The sequence below is a fragment of the Sturnira hondurensis genome, unplaced genomic scaffold, assembly GCF_014824575.4.
Source record: "Sturnira hondurensis isolate 20B ecotype Veracruz unplaced genomic scaffold, ASM1482457v3 Scaffold0020038, whole genome shotgun sequence".
Taxonomy (NCBI): domain Eukaryota; kingdom Metazoa; phylum Chordata; class Mammalia; order Chiroptera; family Phyllostomidae; genus Sturnira; species Sturnira hondurensis.
This window is the reverse complement of record NW_028092669.1, coordinates 548778-564799: the sequence shown is the minus strand read 5'-3', so window position 1 is coordinate 564799 and position 16022 is coordinate 548778. Positions and strand designations below refer to the sequence as shown.

The following is a 16022-nucleotide window of genomic DNA, read 5'->3' as shown; positions in this document are numbered from 1 at the left end:
TATTTTTTTTTTAAGATTTTATTTATTTATGTATCTTTAGAGGGGACAGAGAGGGAGAGAAACATCAATGTATGGTTGCCTTTTGTGCATCNAAGTGTGAATAGAAAGTAATAAAAATAGATTTTACTTGTCTGGCTCATAAACTGGCTCAAATGCAATTCCTAATGAATGAACAAATCCAAATCTGTTCTAATAATGTTGGAGCTAAATGTCCATTCTTACCTGAATGTTTAGGCTCTTTTTGATTTTATCGTAGCAATTATTGCTTTGTAATAACTGGTAGCAATCAAAGTATTTTAAAAGTAAAAATGAAATCAAGATCCTTTTTCTTGAGTCTAAAGTAGAACTAACTAAATAAAGATTGTTACCTAGAAAACTCCCAATAGCCCAGTATGTCTCCTGTTCCACATATCATTTTGTAAAAGTAAACATATCTCATATTATAAGAAGTTTGTAAAATATTAGAATTTGCTCATGAAAATTTTTTAAATCTCATTTGTTAGTCTTTAAAGTAGAGTAATTTCTCTATAAATATTTAGTTATAGCTATCTCTCAACTCAAAGAAATAAACCAAATTCAGCTCCCATGGTAGATGGATGATCAATGTCAATATTTAAGAGCATCAATTAGGTATTCTCTACTAGGCCTCATAGAAACTCCTATTTTCAGAGGAGAAAGAGATCTTAAAAAGATTTCTAGACCTGCTGTGTAATTTCACAGTTTAATATAGGTGAAACCCAAACAGAAGGTTGATCTCCCTAAAGTCAACCAGTTAATTATTGGTGAGACCAGATCCCAATCCCAGGCCTCTTGGCCTTACTATGCACTGCACCTACTGTACACTACACCCCACCCATCATGGGAGGCATTCTATACTTGCTTTCAAGTATATCTTTTAAATTAACAAAGCCTACTATATCATTGTGCAGTATCAAAGGATTTGACTATTCTAATCCCAGGAGAGAGCCTCAGAGCACAGATGTCTGCTATGTCTTTACACAGAAGCCTCCAGAACGATTACTGCCTCCAGAAAAACAGCAATGGTGAAGGCACAGAGATTCACTCCACAGAATCAAATCACTAAATTGTTTCGTTGCTCCTACCTGTATTAGTTTGTTATTGCTGCTGGAACAAATTAGTACACCCTTAGGGCTTAAAACAACACAAACTATCATCTTACAGTTTTGTAGGTCAGGAGCTTGGTTCAGGTCTCACTTGACTAAAAGCAAGGTATTGGCAAGACTGTACTTCTTTCTAAAGGCTCTAGGGGAGAAGCTTCCACATGTGTCCACATTTCTTGGCTCATTTTAAAAACCAGCAACAAAGGGTCAAATTCTTTTCTCATCACACTTCTCTGACTCTTCTATTGTCAAATCGCCTTCTGACCACAGCTGAAAAAAGTTGTTTCCCTTTAAAGACTCATTGATTAGATTGGGCCCACCTGGAGTCTAGGATATTCTCTTCATGTCTCTTAAGGTCCTTAACCTTAAACCCATCTGCAAAGTCCTCTTGCCATGTAAGGTAACATATCCATAGGTTCTGGAGATTAGGACATGCGCATCTTTGCAGGGGGGCCATTATTCTATCTACCACATATTCCACCAGGCTTTTGTAGCAATTAACAGCATGGAAACAATACCTTCCAAATAAAATATAGCTGAAATGTTTGTTGTAATGGCTCAATGAATGAAAGAGTAATATTGTAGTAATAATATTCTCCTGTGGTGACTTACAATCATGTATATTCAAATCAATTTCACATTCATTGAGCACCTACTATGTCTAAGGCAGTAAACCAGATGAAGAGGGCATGACAGCAGCATGAATACAGAATGGACTCATCCCTATGTGGGAAGACCCACACAATGGGCTCCCAGGGCACATGGCAGTATGATAATCACTAAACCTATGGTCACAGAGATCAGAGATCATTTCTCTGCTGGATCTCATCTTTGAGCCTCACCTGATGGTCATTTCTAATGCAACAGATTATCCTGTGTTTATTTTTGGATATTTAATTCAAGATACATTAAGATTGGTAAACTTTTGCTCTTCATTGATAGCATATCAGTGACAACATAATTTTTTGACATTTCAAATTATGCTGGCATTACTTAACATCATTTTTCCTCCTTCAAATATTGTTATTGAAAATTTAATTCATTATTATGCAAGTAAAACATTTATTAATAGCTATATTGCCTAAGTCATTTTTAAAAAGAATACAAGGAAAATAGACAAGGATTCTTTTAAGCTATACAGGTGAAAATTATAGTATTGAACATAAGGATGCTCCAATATCTTGAATAATTAATCTGATAAATGGCTTCTTCTGTGTCTACACCATTATTTAGTCCACAAGCATTCAGGGGTTTTCTGAAGTTTAGAAAGCACTGTGCAGTCGGTGCTGTGGGAGTCATAGAGATAACTAGCGTCTAGCAATAAAACATGTAGAGACCACCAAAAAAATCTTCCAGTGTAAGACAACACTAATGTCCCTAATTACATTTAATGTGATTACTTCAGGAACTACAGATTAACTACTGCTATTCCCAATTGACACACTTTAAGGTTGTAGGAGGGAAAAATTATCTAACGAGTAAAACATGTGTTGGTCCTTTCATAAGAAATAGAAGACAACACAGTTTTATGTCTTGAACTATCACTTTGATAGGTATAAAAGAATTCTTTCCCATGCCAAGTCTATATCAATGATATGTAAAATCTAAGGGCATGTCCCTGGAGAGCTAAAGGAATATTCTCTCTGAATATTCTCCAATAAAAACAGTTTTTAGAAAGAGTGAGGGAATGAATAGTTGATGTGAGGTCTCCGTGGAGTATCTGATATTTTATTAATAACTTGTCAAGTGCTAGATCATGATCAAATATAAATAGTTAAATTAATTCATTAGGTTCTGAAATAAACAAAGCTACATTTTTTAATAGAGGAGACATTTATAAGCAATATTTTTGAGTCCTTCAGTTGTTAAGATCTATGTAGAGAACCTTAGCTCCCCTAGATATATAGGCTAATGCACTACTAGCTTCTTCTTAGATCATGTCAACTGAAGATTAGCTATTTCCAATTTAAAAATAATATATTTTCTTCTAATAACAAAATGAAAAGTTAATAAGATGATCCAAAATACAATATTAAGAGTAATACACTGTTTGCATTTAAAAATTCAAGTATTTCTCTTCATTTAAACACAGGAGAGATTATACCTGGCTATTACAAAGTCAAAATATATTTTTTTAATTTCTCTTAAAAATCTGTACTGACCATATTTTAGACTCTTGAAGAATACTACATTTATGCAAAGTAAAAAAAAAAGTCCTATAGGTCATCATTCTTTGAAAATATGTTCCAATTTTTTTTAGTATAAAATTTAGTTCCACTGTTTCTGCTTAAACTTAGGCTAACATTCATAAACTTTAAAACATTATGATTGTACATTTTGCTTTTCTTCTTTGTTGAGCTTTCATTAGGACCAGGGTAGCAGCAACATCCACATTGTCAGAAAAAGTTATTAGCAAATTTACTTAGTAATTTATTTTAATTATAATCTAAACAACTGACTAATGCATTAATACCTTAGAGGCATCATTCATAGGATTTTTAATTATTTTATTTTATTACCATACCTGTGGCCTTTAAAGTGATCAACTAGTTTAGTGAGCTCCTTAAAATTAACTTAATTAACTCAAATGCTAGAGGAGGAATTAGGATTTCTTAAAAAATTGTAGACTGGTATACTTTTATGAGAAGGGTATTTCATTCCTTCACTTTTCTGAATTTTTATGTTTTAGGAAATTCAGCCAGAATTTGGTTGCTCAGCTTTGGTACTTTGTGAAATGTGTTTACTTTGGATTATCTGCCTACCAAATCCGTTGTGGCTACCCAACACGAGTCCTTGGAAACTTCCTCACAAAGAGCTATAATTATGTCAACCTCTTCTTGTTTCAAGGGTAAGGACACATTCTATGTTGTCACAGTCACTCACAAAGAGGGCTCACAATTGAAAGGCACTTTGTTGCCTACCTGGGAAGGAACAGAAAGAGGAAAAATGCTGATGTACAGGAATGTAGATCATCATGGAATTCTTGCAGTGTTTAGCAAAAAACAGACATGCTTCTTGAAATACATTTGTATGTGTTGTTACCACACACCTGGCCAGAATGTTGTTCTAGGGTCATCCACATGGGTTTTCTATTTCCATATCCTGCATAATTACTGTGATAGTATTTTGGAATACATAATTGTTAAGTATTAACATGCTCCAGGGCATAGTAACACATATTATTTGGAAACTAGACTATTCCTAAGTGCCTTGGGAATTTGCATGTACAACAAGTCCATCTATTGAAAAAAGCTACTTATTCCCCTTAACATCAATGGGAATGCCTTGTGACTTGCTTACCCCTCGTAGTAAATTAGCTGTCAGAGGAAGTATATAGCTCTTCCATATGAGAATTTAATTGGTAGCATCTCCTCTCCATTCCTTCAGAAATTGGAACATGGCATAAAAAGTCAATCTGCTCCTAGTTAGCACCAGATTTGGGGACTGGGGACTTAGTCATAGAAGAGATGTTGAGCATGCTCAATTGTTATGAACCTCCCTGTGTGAAACAACACTTCAGGTAGTGCTCTCTTGTGTAGAGTCCTGACAGTTTCTCAAGGGGTTGAATTAATGCTTTCTCCACAAAGTTGAGTAGCCCAGGGGAGAATTCCAAGTGGTAACCCAACTGTTGTGTGGGCCCTGGGATGAACCCAGGTCTTCCAGCCTGGGAGAAGCTCTGTGTCAGTCAAGAAACCAGGAACAGTCCCCAGACTCAATAAGAGCCCATGCCAGCCCATTCCCAAGTGAAATATAACAAACTAAGCCAGATTCCTATTAGCCTTAGTCATCCATTAATTCTACCAGCAGTGGGCCCTACTGTGTGCCCCCAAGTGGAATATTTCTTTCCTCTGATGGCTCTCATATTTCACTCAACAGGTGTATTACCTTTCCTAGAAAGGTATTACACCTTTCCTACCTTTATTCAACAGCAAATCCTCAAAAATTCAATAATCCTATGGCCAATAGATTTTTGTAACACGGACAAATAAATGTTCTAAAGAGTTAAATTTGGAGGAACTTATAGCCAAGATGAAGGTGTAAATAGATACACTTTGCCTCCTCACACAACCAAAAGAAGTACAACAACAAATTTAAAAACAAAGAATAACCACAACTGCCAGAAAACAAAACTGTATGGAAGTCCAACAACCAAGGAGTTAAAGAAGAAACATTCATCTAGACTGGTAGGAGGGGACAAGATGGGCAGCCAGGGTGGAGAAGACACACAGCAGGGCAGCCACTAGAGGACTGGGCTGTCCCACGTTTGCATGCGGATAAACTGAGAAAAACCACTGGGGAGTGAGACAGACACCCAAATGAGAACTCTACCACAAGGAAAGAAAGCCTCAAAACCTCTAGCTATAAAAACTTGTGAGGGTCGTGGTGGTGAGAGGAACTCTCAGCCCCACAGGAGAGTTTGTTGGAGAGACCACAGGGTCCTAGGATGTTCATAAGCCCACACACCTGGGAATCAGCACCAGAGGACCCAATTTGCTTGTGGGAAGCCACCAAGAGCTTAGCAAGTGGCACTGTTCGCTCTAGAACCCCTCTCCCACATACAGCTCCACAACGCAGACACCTGGGTTGCCCCACCCTAGTGAATACCTAAGGCTCTGCCCCCGACAAAGTAACAGGCATGCTGAGACAAATATATATATATATATATATATATATATATATATATATATATAGCCCAAATGAAATAACAGATCAAAGCTCCAAAAATAGAACTACATGATGAAGAGATAGCCAACCTATCAGATGCACAGTTCAAAACACTGCTAATCAGGATGCTCACATAAATGGTTGAGTATGGTCACAAAATAGAGGAAGAAGTAAAGGCTATGCAAAGTTAAATAAATCAAAATACACAGAGAACCAACAGTGAAGGGAAGGGCACTGGGACTCAAATCAATGACTTGGAGCAGAAAGGAAAAATAAATATTCAACCAGAACAGAATGAAGAAACAAGAATTTTAAAAATGAGGAAAGTCTTAGGAACCTCTGGGACAACTTTCATGTTCCAATATCTGAATAATAGGGGTACCAGAAGGAGAAAAGGAAGAGCAAGAAATTGAAAATTTATTTGAAAACATAATGAAGGAGAACTTCCCAAATCTGGTGAAGGAAATAGATTTCCAGAAAGTCCAGGAAGCCCAGAGAGTCCCAAAGATGTTGGACCCAAGGAAGCACACACCCGGGCACATCATAATTACATTACCCAAGGTGAAAGAGCAGGAGATAATCTTAAAAGCAGAAAGAGAAAACAAGACAGTTACCTACAAAGGGATTCCGATAAGACTAAGCTGATTTATCAAAAGAAACCTTGCAAGCAAAAAGGGGCTGGAAAAAAAGTGTTCAAAATCATGGAAGACAAGGACCTACATCCAGGATGACTCTATCCAGCAAAGGTATCATTTAGAATGCAAGGGCAGAAAAAGTGCGTCCTGGATAAGGTCTCATTAAAGAAGTTAATCATTACCAAGCCCTTATTATATAAAATGTTAAAGGGACTTATCTAAGAAAAAGATACAAAATTTGAACAGTAAAATGACAACAAACTCAAAACTATCAATAACCTAACCTAAAAAAGCAAAAACAAACTAAGCAAACAACTACAACAGTAACATAATCACAGAAATGGAAATCACATGAAGGGTTATCAGTAGCAAGGGAGAGGGGAGAGAATTGGGGAAAAGGTACAGAGAATAAGAAGCATAAATGATAGGTACAAAACAGATGAGAGGAGGTTAAGAATAGTATGGTAAATGGAGAAGCCAAAGAACTTATATGTATGATCCATGGACATGAACTAAGGAGGGAAGGGGGATGAATGCTGGTGGGGGAGTGCAAGGTGGAGAAGAATAAAGAGAGAAAAAATGAAACAAGTGTAATAGCATAATCAATAAAATATATTTTAAAAAGTTAAATTGTGATTATTTGCAGATAAGGTTTTATATATTAAAACATACCAAACACACTTTCCAAAAAACTTTAGAACTTATCAACAAATCCAATATAGTTGCAGAATATGTAGCCAACATATAAGGTCTGTGTGGAAAAATTCCAGCCATTGTTAGTATAATGAGAATGGTTTGCAGTTTGCACAATACTGATGTAAACTGGCAACCAAGGACTGGAATGTGCATGCATGAACAATGACAACTTCATTCTACTAGTCAGTAGGGGTGGTAGATGCCATGTGTACATGTTCATTGTAATTTAGTGAACATGTGTACTGTATGGCTCTCTCATTTAAAGTGACTGAGAGAGTAGAGCAATGAGTCTACATCAAATTTGTGTTAAGCTTGAACATTCCTCATTGGAAACTATTTAGATGATTCAGAATGCCACAGCTATGAGCAACTGGTGATTGGCAGCTTCATCATGACAATGCGTCCACTTATGAATCATGTGTCATGACGAATTTTTTTGTGAAACATCAGATCATGAAGGTGACTCGGCCCCCTTATAGCCCATATTTGGTGCCCTGTGACTTGTGGCTTTTCCCAAAATTAAAATCACCTTTGAAAGGGAGGAGATTTCAGATCATCAATGAGATTCAGGAAAATATGATAGGGCAGCTGATGGCCATTGGGAGAACTATGTGCAGTCCCAAGTTGCCTACTTTAAAGGGGACTGAAACATTATTGTCTTAAGTATGATGTTTCTTGTATCTTATATTTTCTTCAGTAAATGTCTCTATTTTTCATATTACATGGCTGGACGCCTTCTGGATAGACCTCATACAGAAATCAGTTGCATCTCTATACACTAACAAAAAACATCTGAAAAAGAAATAAAAATCCTTTCATTTACAATATCAAAAACAATAAAATACTTAGAAGTAAATTTAACCAAAGTGAAGGATTTGTACAATTTCTTGTAAATGAATGGATCAAAAACTATGGTACATTTATACAATGGAATACTATGCAGCAGAAAGAAAGAAGGAGCTCCCACCTTTTGCGACAGTATGAATGGATCTGGAGAGCATTATGCTAAGTGAAACAAGCCAGACAGTGAAAAACAAATACCATATGATCTCACCTATAAGTGGAACCTAATCAGCAAAATAAATAAGCAAGCAAAATATAACCATAGACATTGAAATTAAGAACAAACTGGCAGTCACCCAAGGAGAGGTGGGAGGAGATAATGGGGGATAAAGAGAAGAAGGGTTCTCAGAAACATGTGTAAAAAGGACACATGGACAAAACTAAAGAAGGGTAAGATCAACGGTGGGGATGGCTGGGGTGGGGGGGAATGGTAGGGGTGCAATTGAGACAACTGTACTTGAACAAAAATAAAAAATGAGGGGGAAAAATAAATTTAAGAAGACACCATTAAACATTTAAGAAGGAAGTCTCAGTTTGTTAAGATCATCAGCCAAAAAAGAAAAAGGAATGGAAAATACCAATCTATTTATTAGACTCATAATGAAAAGTAGTTGTATTCCAAGTTGAATTTTTACCATAAGGGTCACCTTGAGAATTTTTTTCTAAGATTGAAGAGTTAAAATAATAAAGAACTACATGACCTCTCAGGGTTGTCTGAATTTGGGAGACAATCCCATAACTGTCTCTCTAAAAAGATGTGGTTTCTGCCAGGTTCCGCCTCGTTCCATTTTTGACTGAGCTAAGAGCTGTGATGGACTGGGTGTGGACAGACACAACCTTGAGCCTCTCCAGCTGGATCTGTGTAGAGGACATCTATGCTCACATATTCATCCTGAAGTGCTGGCGGGAATCGGAAAAAGTAAGCCAATAAAATGCCTTATCTCTATTTGTTTCTCTTAGATACTGGCTGCTTATAAGATTAATGTGAGCTTCTAAGGGGAGGGACTCACATGAATAAGTATAAAGGACACATGGACAAGAATTAAGGTGGGGGGGAGGAAATGGGAGGGAGGTGGGGGGCACTGGGGGGGCAGGGCAGGGAATATAAAACAGAAAACTGTACTTGAATAAGAATTAAATTTAAAAAAAATAAAAATAAATTTAAAAAAAGAAAAAAAATAAGATTAATGTGAACTTCTGAAAGTCTTGTAGCCAAATAAATGGAGACAGGGGCAAAAATTACTAGGACCTATAAATGTCCTGTTGACTTTCACCCCACTGGAGTTGTGAATCTTGGACACACTGCTGCCTTAGCAATAGCATTCATATGTGTTCTTCCATTGGCAACTGTATATTGTAGTTGTTTTTAAAAGAAGAAATGACACATTGCTGTGTGACCCAATAATTCTTAGATGGCTCATTTGGAAATAGGAGGAAATGTGCTATGGTAGAGAAAAGTGGGGTCAGGTGGTTTGGACTCAGGGTCACCTGATGTCCTCTTTGATGAGACACAATGTAACTGCTTTGTGCAAAGGAAATTAAAATGCAAGCACTTGATCATTCTGCTGGGCTAAATATTATGGTTAAATATGGATAGAATTACAATTATTTGTTGGTTTTTCAAGTTTAACATATGAAACAGGAGCCTGCTGCATCAAAGCAATAAAAATATTAAAGTATTACATCATTTGCTGAGGTGATGTGAAATGTCTTTTTTGCTCATCTCCATGATACTCTCTTTGGAAAAGTCCCCTCTGGTCCATGTAATTTCTGTGCTCTTCAGTTTCTTCTGAGAATTTCAGCCTTATAGTTGTGAGACACATTTTACTGTGGCCTCTGTGTTTATAGGGCTTATGGCAATGAAGGATATGGGGCTGGCAGTATACTTAAAGTGACATTAGCTTCTCCTGATTTTTAAGAGCAAAGAAGTTATATAATGACAGAATATAAGAGCCAATCTACTAAAGGGAGATTGAGAGTAGAATCAGGGTGACAAATGATCTGGAAATCATGTCATATGAAGAAAAGTAGGAGGAATCAAGAATTATTCAGTCTGAAGTAAAAAAAATATATATGGAGACAAACTTTCAAGTATGGAAAAATAGATTTTAAATTTTTAATTGATTTGTAAGATCCAAGAAAACAGTATTAAGAAAAGTAGGCAAAAGTTCCAATAAGTTTCAATAGAACATAAAGATCCCTCTAACAATCACAGGAGGCTGTCTCACAAGGGGATCACCGAGAGATGCCCACAAACACACAGTCACACAGAAAAATTTACATTGCAAAACTTCTGTGCTAGGAAGAGCTAGGTCTAGCTCCTGGAACCATTTTTTCAATAGGTATTATATCAGTTGTCTATTGCTTATAACAAACTATCTCAAAACTTAGTGGTTTAAAAATAACAACCATTTTATTTGCTCACAATTCTGTGGATCTGCAGTTTTAGTGAGGGACTGCTGGGCAGCTAGCCTGAGATCACTCCTGCCACTGTCATAGGCAAGGGAAAGGCAAGAAAGAGAGTCAGTTCAAGAGAGAGGCGAGTCAAGGGGGTCATTTCAGAGTGGAGAGAATCTGAACCTCTCTCAGATGGTAAAGAAAGGATCAGTAAGGGAAAAAAATGTACAAATTCTTAGCATCAGAGCCAAAAGGGGAAGTTTCAGATGAGGTTCTAGAAAGAATAACCTCAGAAGCATGGATGGACAAGCTGGGAAAGAAAAAGAGGAATGGCCATGCCACAGAAAGTTGGAGAAAGAGAGATGGCTGGTGAACAACTGCAAGCTCATGCTCAATAGCCTGTGTTTTCTAGAAAGTAGATGAATTCATCTATCATGAGCAACAGAGATAGCATTCCAAGTCCCGGAGCCTACACAGAGGGCCTCAGAAACTGAAAGATGATTTCCAATTGGTGAATAGGAGAGGGGCTCTTTAAAAAATATAGTAATGGTCTCCTTGACTTTATCTTTTTGTTGTTGTTTAAGAACAGTTGTCACCATTTCCCCCCACCACTTTCCCTGCCCCACCTATCCATACCTCCCACCCTTGACCCTCTTTGACTTTATCCATCTGTCCTTTATACATGCTCCTTGATGACCCTTACACTTTTCCCCACTGTTATCCCCTCCTCACTCCCCTCTGGTTAGTGTCAGTTTGTTCTTAATTTCAATGTCACTGGTTATATTTTGCTTGCTTTTTTGTTTTGTTGATTAGGTTCCACTTATAGGTGAGATCATATGGTATTTTTCTTTCACTGTCTGGCTTATTTCACTTAGCATAATGCTCTCTAGATCCACCCATGCTGTCAGGAAGGGTAGGAGCTCCTTCTTTCTTTCTGCTGCATAGTATTCCATTGTGTAAATGTACCATAATTTTTGGTCCACTCATTCACTGATGGGTACTTAGGCTCCTTCCAACACTTGGCTATTAAAAAGTGTGCTGGTATGAACATTGAGGTACATAGGTTCTTTTGGATTGATGTTTTAGAATCCTTAGGGTATAATCCCAGCAGTGGAATTGCCAGATCAAAAGGCAGTTCCAATTTTAGTTTTCTGAGGAAATTCCATACTGTTTTCCACAGTAGTTGCACCAGTCTGCATTCCCACCAACAGTGTACTGGGGTTCCCTTTTCTCCACAACCTTGACAGCACTTGTTGTTTGTTGATTTGTTAATGATGGCCATTTTGACTGGTGTGAATCTCATTGTGGTTTTAATTTGCACCTTTCTGATGACTAGTGATGCTGAGCATCCTTTCATATGTGTCTGGTCCCTCTGTATGTCCTTCTTGGAGAAGTGTCTGTTCAGGTCCTTTGCCCATTTTTTGAGTTGCTCGTCTTCCTGGAGTGGAGTCATGTGAGTTCTTTATGTGTTTTGGAGATCAAACCCTTGTCTGAGGCATCATTGGCAAATATGTTTTCCCATAGGGTTGGTTCCCTTTCATTTTACTGACATTTTCTTTAGCTATGCAGAAGCTTTTTATTTTGATAAAGTCCCATTTGTTTATTCTTTCCTTTGTGTTCCTTCTTCCAGCAAAACTCATTGTCTGCAGATGACATGATGGCATACAATAAAAATCCTATAGACTCCACCAAAAAACTACTCAACCTAATAAGTGAATTTGGCAAAATAGTGGGAAATAAAATCAATATTCAGAAGTCGAAGGTATTTTTGTATGACAACAATGAAATATCAGAAACAGAAATCAGGGTGAAAAATCTCATTTGATATAGCAACAAGAAAAATAAAATACCCAGAAATAAACCTAACCAAGAAGGTAAAATACCTATACTCAGAAAACTATACAACACTGGAGAAGGAAATCAAGAAAGAAACAAATGAAAGCATATACTATGTTCATGGATTGGACTAACTAACATCATCAAAATGTCTGTACTACCCAAAGCAATTTATAGATTCAATGCAATCCTGATTAAAATACCAATGACATATTTCACAGATACAGAACAAACATTTCAAAAGTTTCTATGGAACCATAAATGACCTCAAATAGCTGCAGCAATTTTGAGAAAGAATAACAAAGTGTGAGGATCACAATATCTGACATCAAACTATATTACAAGGACACTGTAATCAAAACAGTCTGGTACTAGCATAAGAACAGACATATAGAACAATGGAACAGAATAAAGAGCCCAGAAATAAATCCATGTCTCTACAGTCAAACATTTGACAAAGGGAGCAGAAGCATAAAATTGAGTAAAAATAGCCTCTTCAACAAATGGTCTTGGGAGAGCTGGACATGCAAAAAAATGAAATTCATACATCAACTTACAGCATACACAAAAATAAACTCAAGATAGATGAAAGATAAATAGAAGTTGCAATGCCATAAAAGTCCTAGAGGAGAACATAGGCAGGAAAATCTCAGGTATTCCATGCAGCAATATTTTCACCAATATATCCCCTACTAGAGGGGCTCTTGAGAGGGATCTTTTTTCTGAATCAGAATTCACATAATTGCCCCATATAGGCACAGGACCACTTTTCATGTGAACAGCTGTGTCTGCCCTGTTTATCAACTTATATATTATTTTTACTGTTTTTGAGCCATCAGATGACAACCCTTCTGAGAGTGTAGTGAGACAGTCATACCTATTGCCACCCTTCTTATAAAGGACAGGGTCATGCTGACCTAGAACACTAGACATTTCTGCACCTCAAAAGAGTTGAAATCATCCTTTTATCTTTTTTTTATTTTATCTTTAAAAATAAAAGCCTCACCCAGCAATTTTACTTCTGGGAATATATCTGAAAAGTACCCCAAACAAGAATTGAAAAGAATATATGTATGCCAGGTGGTGAAAGACAAATATCATATGATCTCACCTTTAACAGGAATTTAAACAACAAAACAAACAAGCAAGCAAAATATGACCAAAGACACTGAAATACAGAATAGGCTGACAGGGTACAGAGGGGAGAGTGGAGAGAATCACAGGGGAAAAGGGGAAGGATTCACATGAACAAGTATAAAGGACACATGGATAATAACCAAGGTGGGGGATGGAAATGGGAGGGAGGTGGGGAGCACCGGGTAGTGGGGGGTAGGCAAGGCTGGGAATATAAGACAGAAAAATGTACTTGAACAAGAATTAAATAATAAATAAATAAATAAATAAATAAAAGCAACTTTCCTTGGGGATTATTCCGTATTGAATGTAATATGTTCCTGGGGTTTTATGAAAAAACAGCAATTTCCTGACAGGCCAAATGTTGGCATGAGCACACATTCAATGCAGGCCTCTCACTCCAAGTCACTTTTCACAGTGGTTTCCATAAAGCCACCTCCAAAACACTTTTAAGAAGCTGTTTGGCAATGTAGTATGACATGAACTGTGAACTAAGAAATGTAAATGAGACTTGGCTCACCTAGAAACAAGTGATGGAGCAGCATAGAACAAGAAGGTGACAGTTGCTTTGAAAGTGAAGGGAAAGATAGCCTCATAATTAGTCAGAGGCCCAAGGTTTTGGCCCTGTTCTGCCCTGGGAAGTGCATGGAGGGGTGAGGGAGTAGGGGAGAATGGAAGGGGGGTTCTGGGAGCTTTTAAGGTGAGTCTAAAAGACACTGGCCTTCAGGGGAGGAACCAACATGGTCCCATTTCAGGCAGAAAAGACTCAAACTATTCTTGACAGAGAACAGATAAACCTATTTTAACTCACAAAGTTCTTCATTATGTAACACTAGGGTGCCATTGGAGTGGATTAAGTGGGCCATTATCTAAACTTGCTTCATTGACAAAATAATGAAAAGCAAATCTGTGTGTCTGTGTATGAAGTACATGTTTCAGTTTTTCAAATACTCTAGATTTTCTTTCAAGATAGAAAGTTCTAAGCACCAATATTGGATTCCAGTGCAAATATATTAAAATACTGTCCTTAATCTGAACCTCATGCAACTTCACAGTACATAGTCACTTAGAAGCATGATCTTTTGCATTCAGCAAACAATGCTTTCCACACTGGCTCTGACTCACACCCTCCAGTCCAGCTCGCATCCTCGTGTTCCCAAGTTCATATTCAGGAATCACTGAATGTCAGCTTGTGAGGCCCTTCAGCAGTGTTCTTTAAAGTCCTCAGAGATACCTCTGCTGGCTTTCAGACATCTCTCTTAGTTTGTAACCCAGAGCTCAGTGCCTAACAGGTAGAATGTGGATTATTTTTCCTTACCTTAACCTACTGAAATGAGCACATCCCAGGGAAGTGTTAGTTCCAGGTTGGGGAAGAGGCACACTTGCCCCCTTATGTATGTAGCCCAGCTTAACTTCAGGGGTCATGCTGGAAGGAAAGTAGGTCACTGGGAAGCAACATTTAAGCAAGGAATATACATATAAAGCTGGAGCAGTTTTAATACCAGACAGAAAAGCTGGTTGCTCCCCTCTTGCCCGTAGACTCTAAGACAGAACTTAGTGGGTTCTTAGTAAAGCAAATGGGAGTGATTTCAGTCCTACCAAGCACTCTGCTTTTGTATAGGAGCAAGCCCATTGTGTGACACACACATACCTACAACCACCACCTACCTTGCCCAGTTCAGCACAGCATCCAAGCATGGGCACCTGCAGAGTTTCAATACAGAGAGGGAGCTGGTTGATCCTATAGATCTTATTGCATGATAAGGTAAACAACATTTTTTTGATAACATGTGTGAATGATGTGAAAAATGTTTTTTCACCTGCCAAGGAGAAGGAGGGGTCAGTTGAAAGGCACAGCTTTTGCATACTCAGAAATTTTAAGTAAAATGTCTTTCTCCCACATAAAACCAGAGGCTTTATTAAGCAGATTATTTAATCCATTGGTCCTTAGGTTCATCACTAGCAAAACCCACACTGCAATTTTAAGGAGTAAGTTACTCAGGTCCCATTGGTCCCCCATGGCACCATGGTAGGCAAATGTAGGGAGCTCATTACAGCTTCATGTCACTACCTAACTATGTTCCCAGGTTTGCACAAGGTTGTCCTCCCCACTTCACAGCAAACAGAGCAGAATCAGGGCTAAATCAGGGCTAAATCTTCCCATGGGGAAGAGCCCCCATCCTCCCCATCTGCTTTTCAGGGGACAGTGGCCTAAACGTTGTATAAACTCTTCCATTGCAGAGATACCCACAGCCCCGGGGGCAGAAGAAGAAGAAAGTGGTGAAGTATGGCATGGGAGGCATGATCATTGTTCTGCTCATCTGTATTGTCTGGTTTCCTCTTCTCTTCATGTCTTTGATCAAATCTGTTGCTGGGGTGATCAACCAGCCCTTGGATGTCTCAGTCACAATTACCCTGGGAGGTTACCAGGTAATCATTGTGCATGTCCTCCAGGCCTTACTCACCTACGAGAATCTTATCTAATGCACTCCTCTCCTGATAACCACCTACAGGATATTTAGTTAGGTTTTGCCAATCCATATTTACTATCTAATTTTGACTTCTCAGTGAACATGTGACATTGAAATAAGATAGAGAAGGCAGTGAAAGAAGAGTTCTGTTCTAGTTTTGAGTGCAAGAATAATCACCTCAAAAAGAGATCTCTGAGGCTACCTGCTACTAGGTATTCAGTGGG

The 16022-nt window shown here is 37.9% G+C and overlaps 1 protein-coding gene across 5 annotated transcripts in view; it reads left to right on the top strand.

The window, feature by feature from the left end:
- PIEZO2 (piezo type mechanosensitive ion channel component 2) overlaps window positions 1–16022 on the top strand; it is a 524101-nt gene that overhangs the window by 498183 nt on the left and 9896 nt on the right. For all 5 annotated transcript variants that reach the window (XM_037028556.1, XM_037028560.1, XM_037028559.1 and 2 more), the window contains 3 exons: window positions 3811–3969; window positions 8732–8879; window positions 15569–15757. In XM_037028556.1, coding sequence (XP_036884451.1) covers window positions 3811–3969; window positions 8732–8879; window positions 15569–15757 — 496 coding nt within the window. The remainder of the gene's footprint in view (window positions 1–3810; window positions 3970–8731; window positions 8880–15568; window positions 15758–16022) is intronic.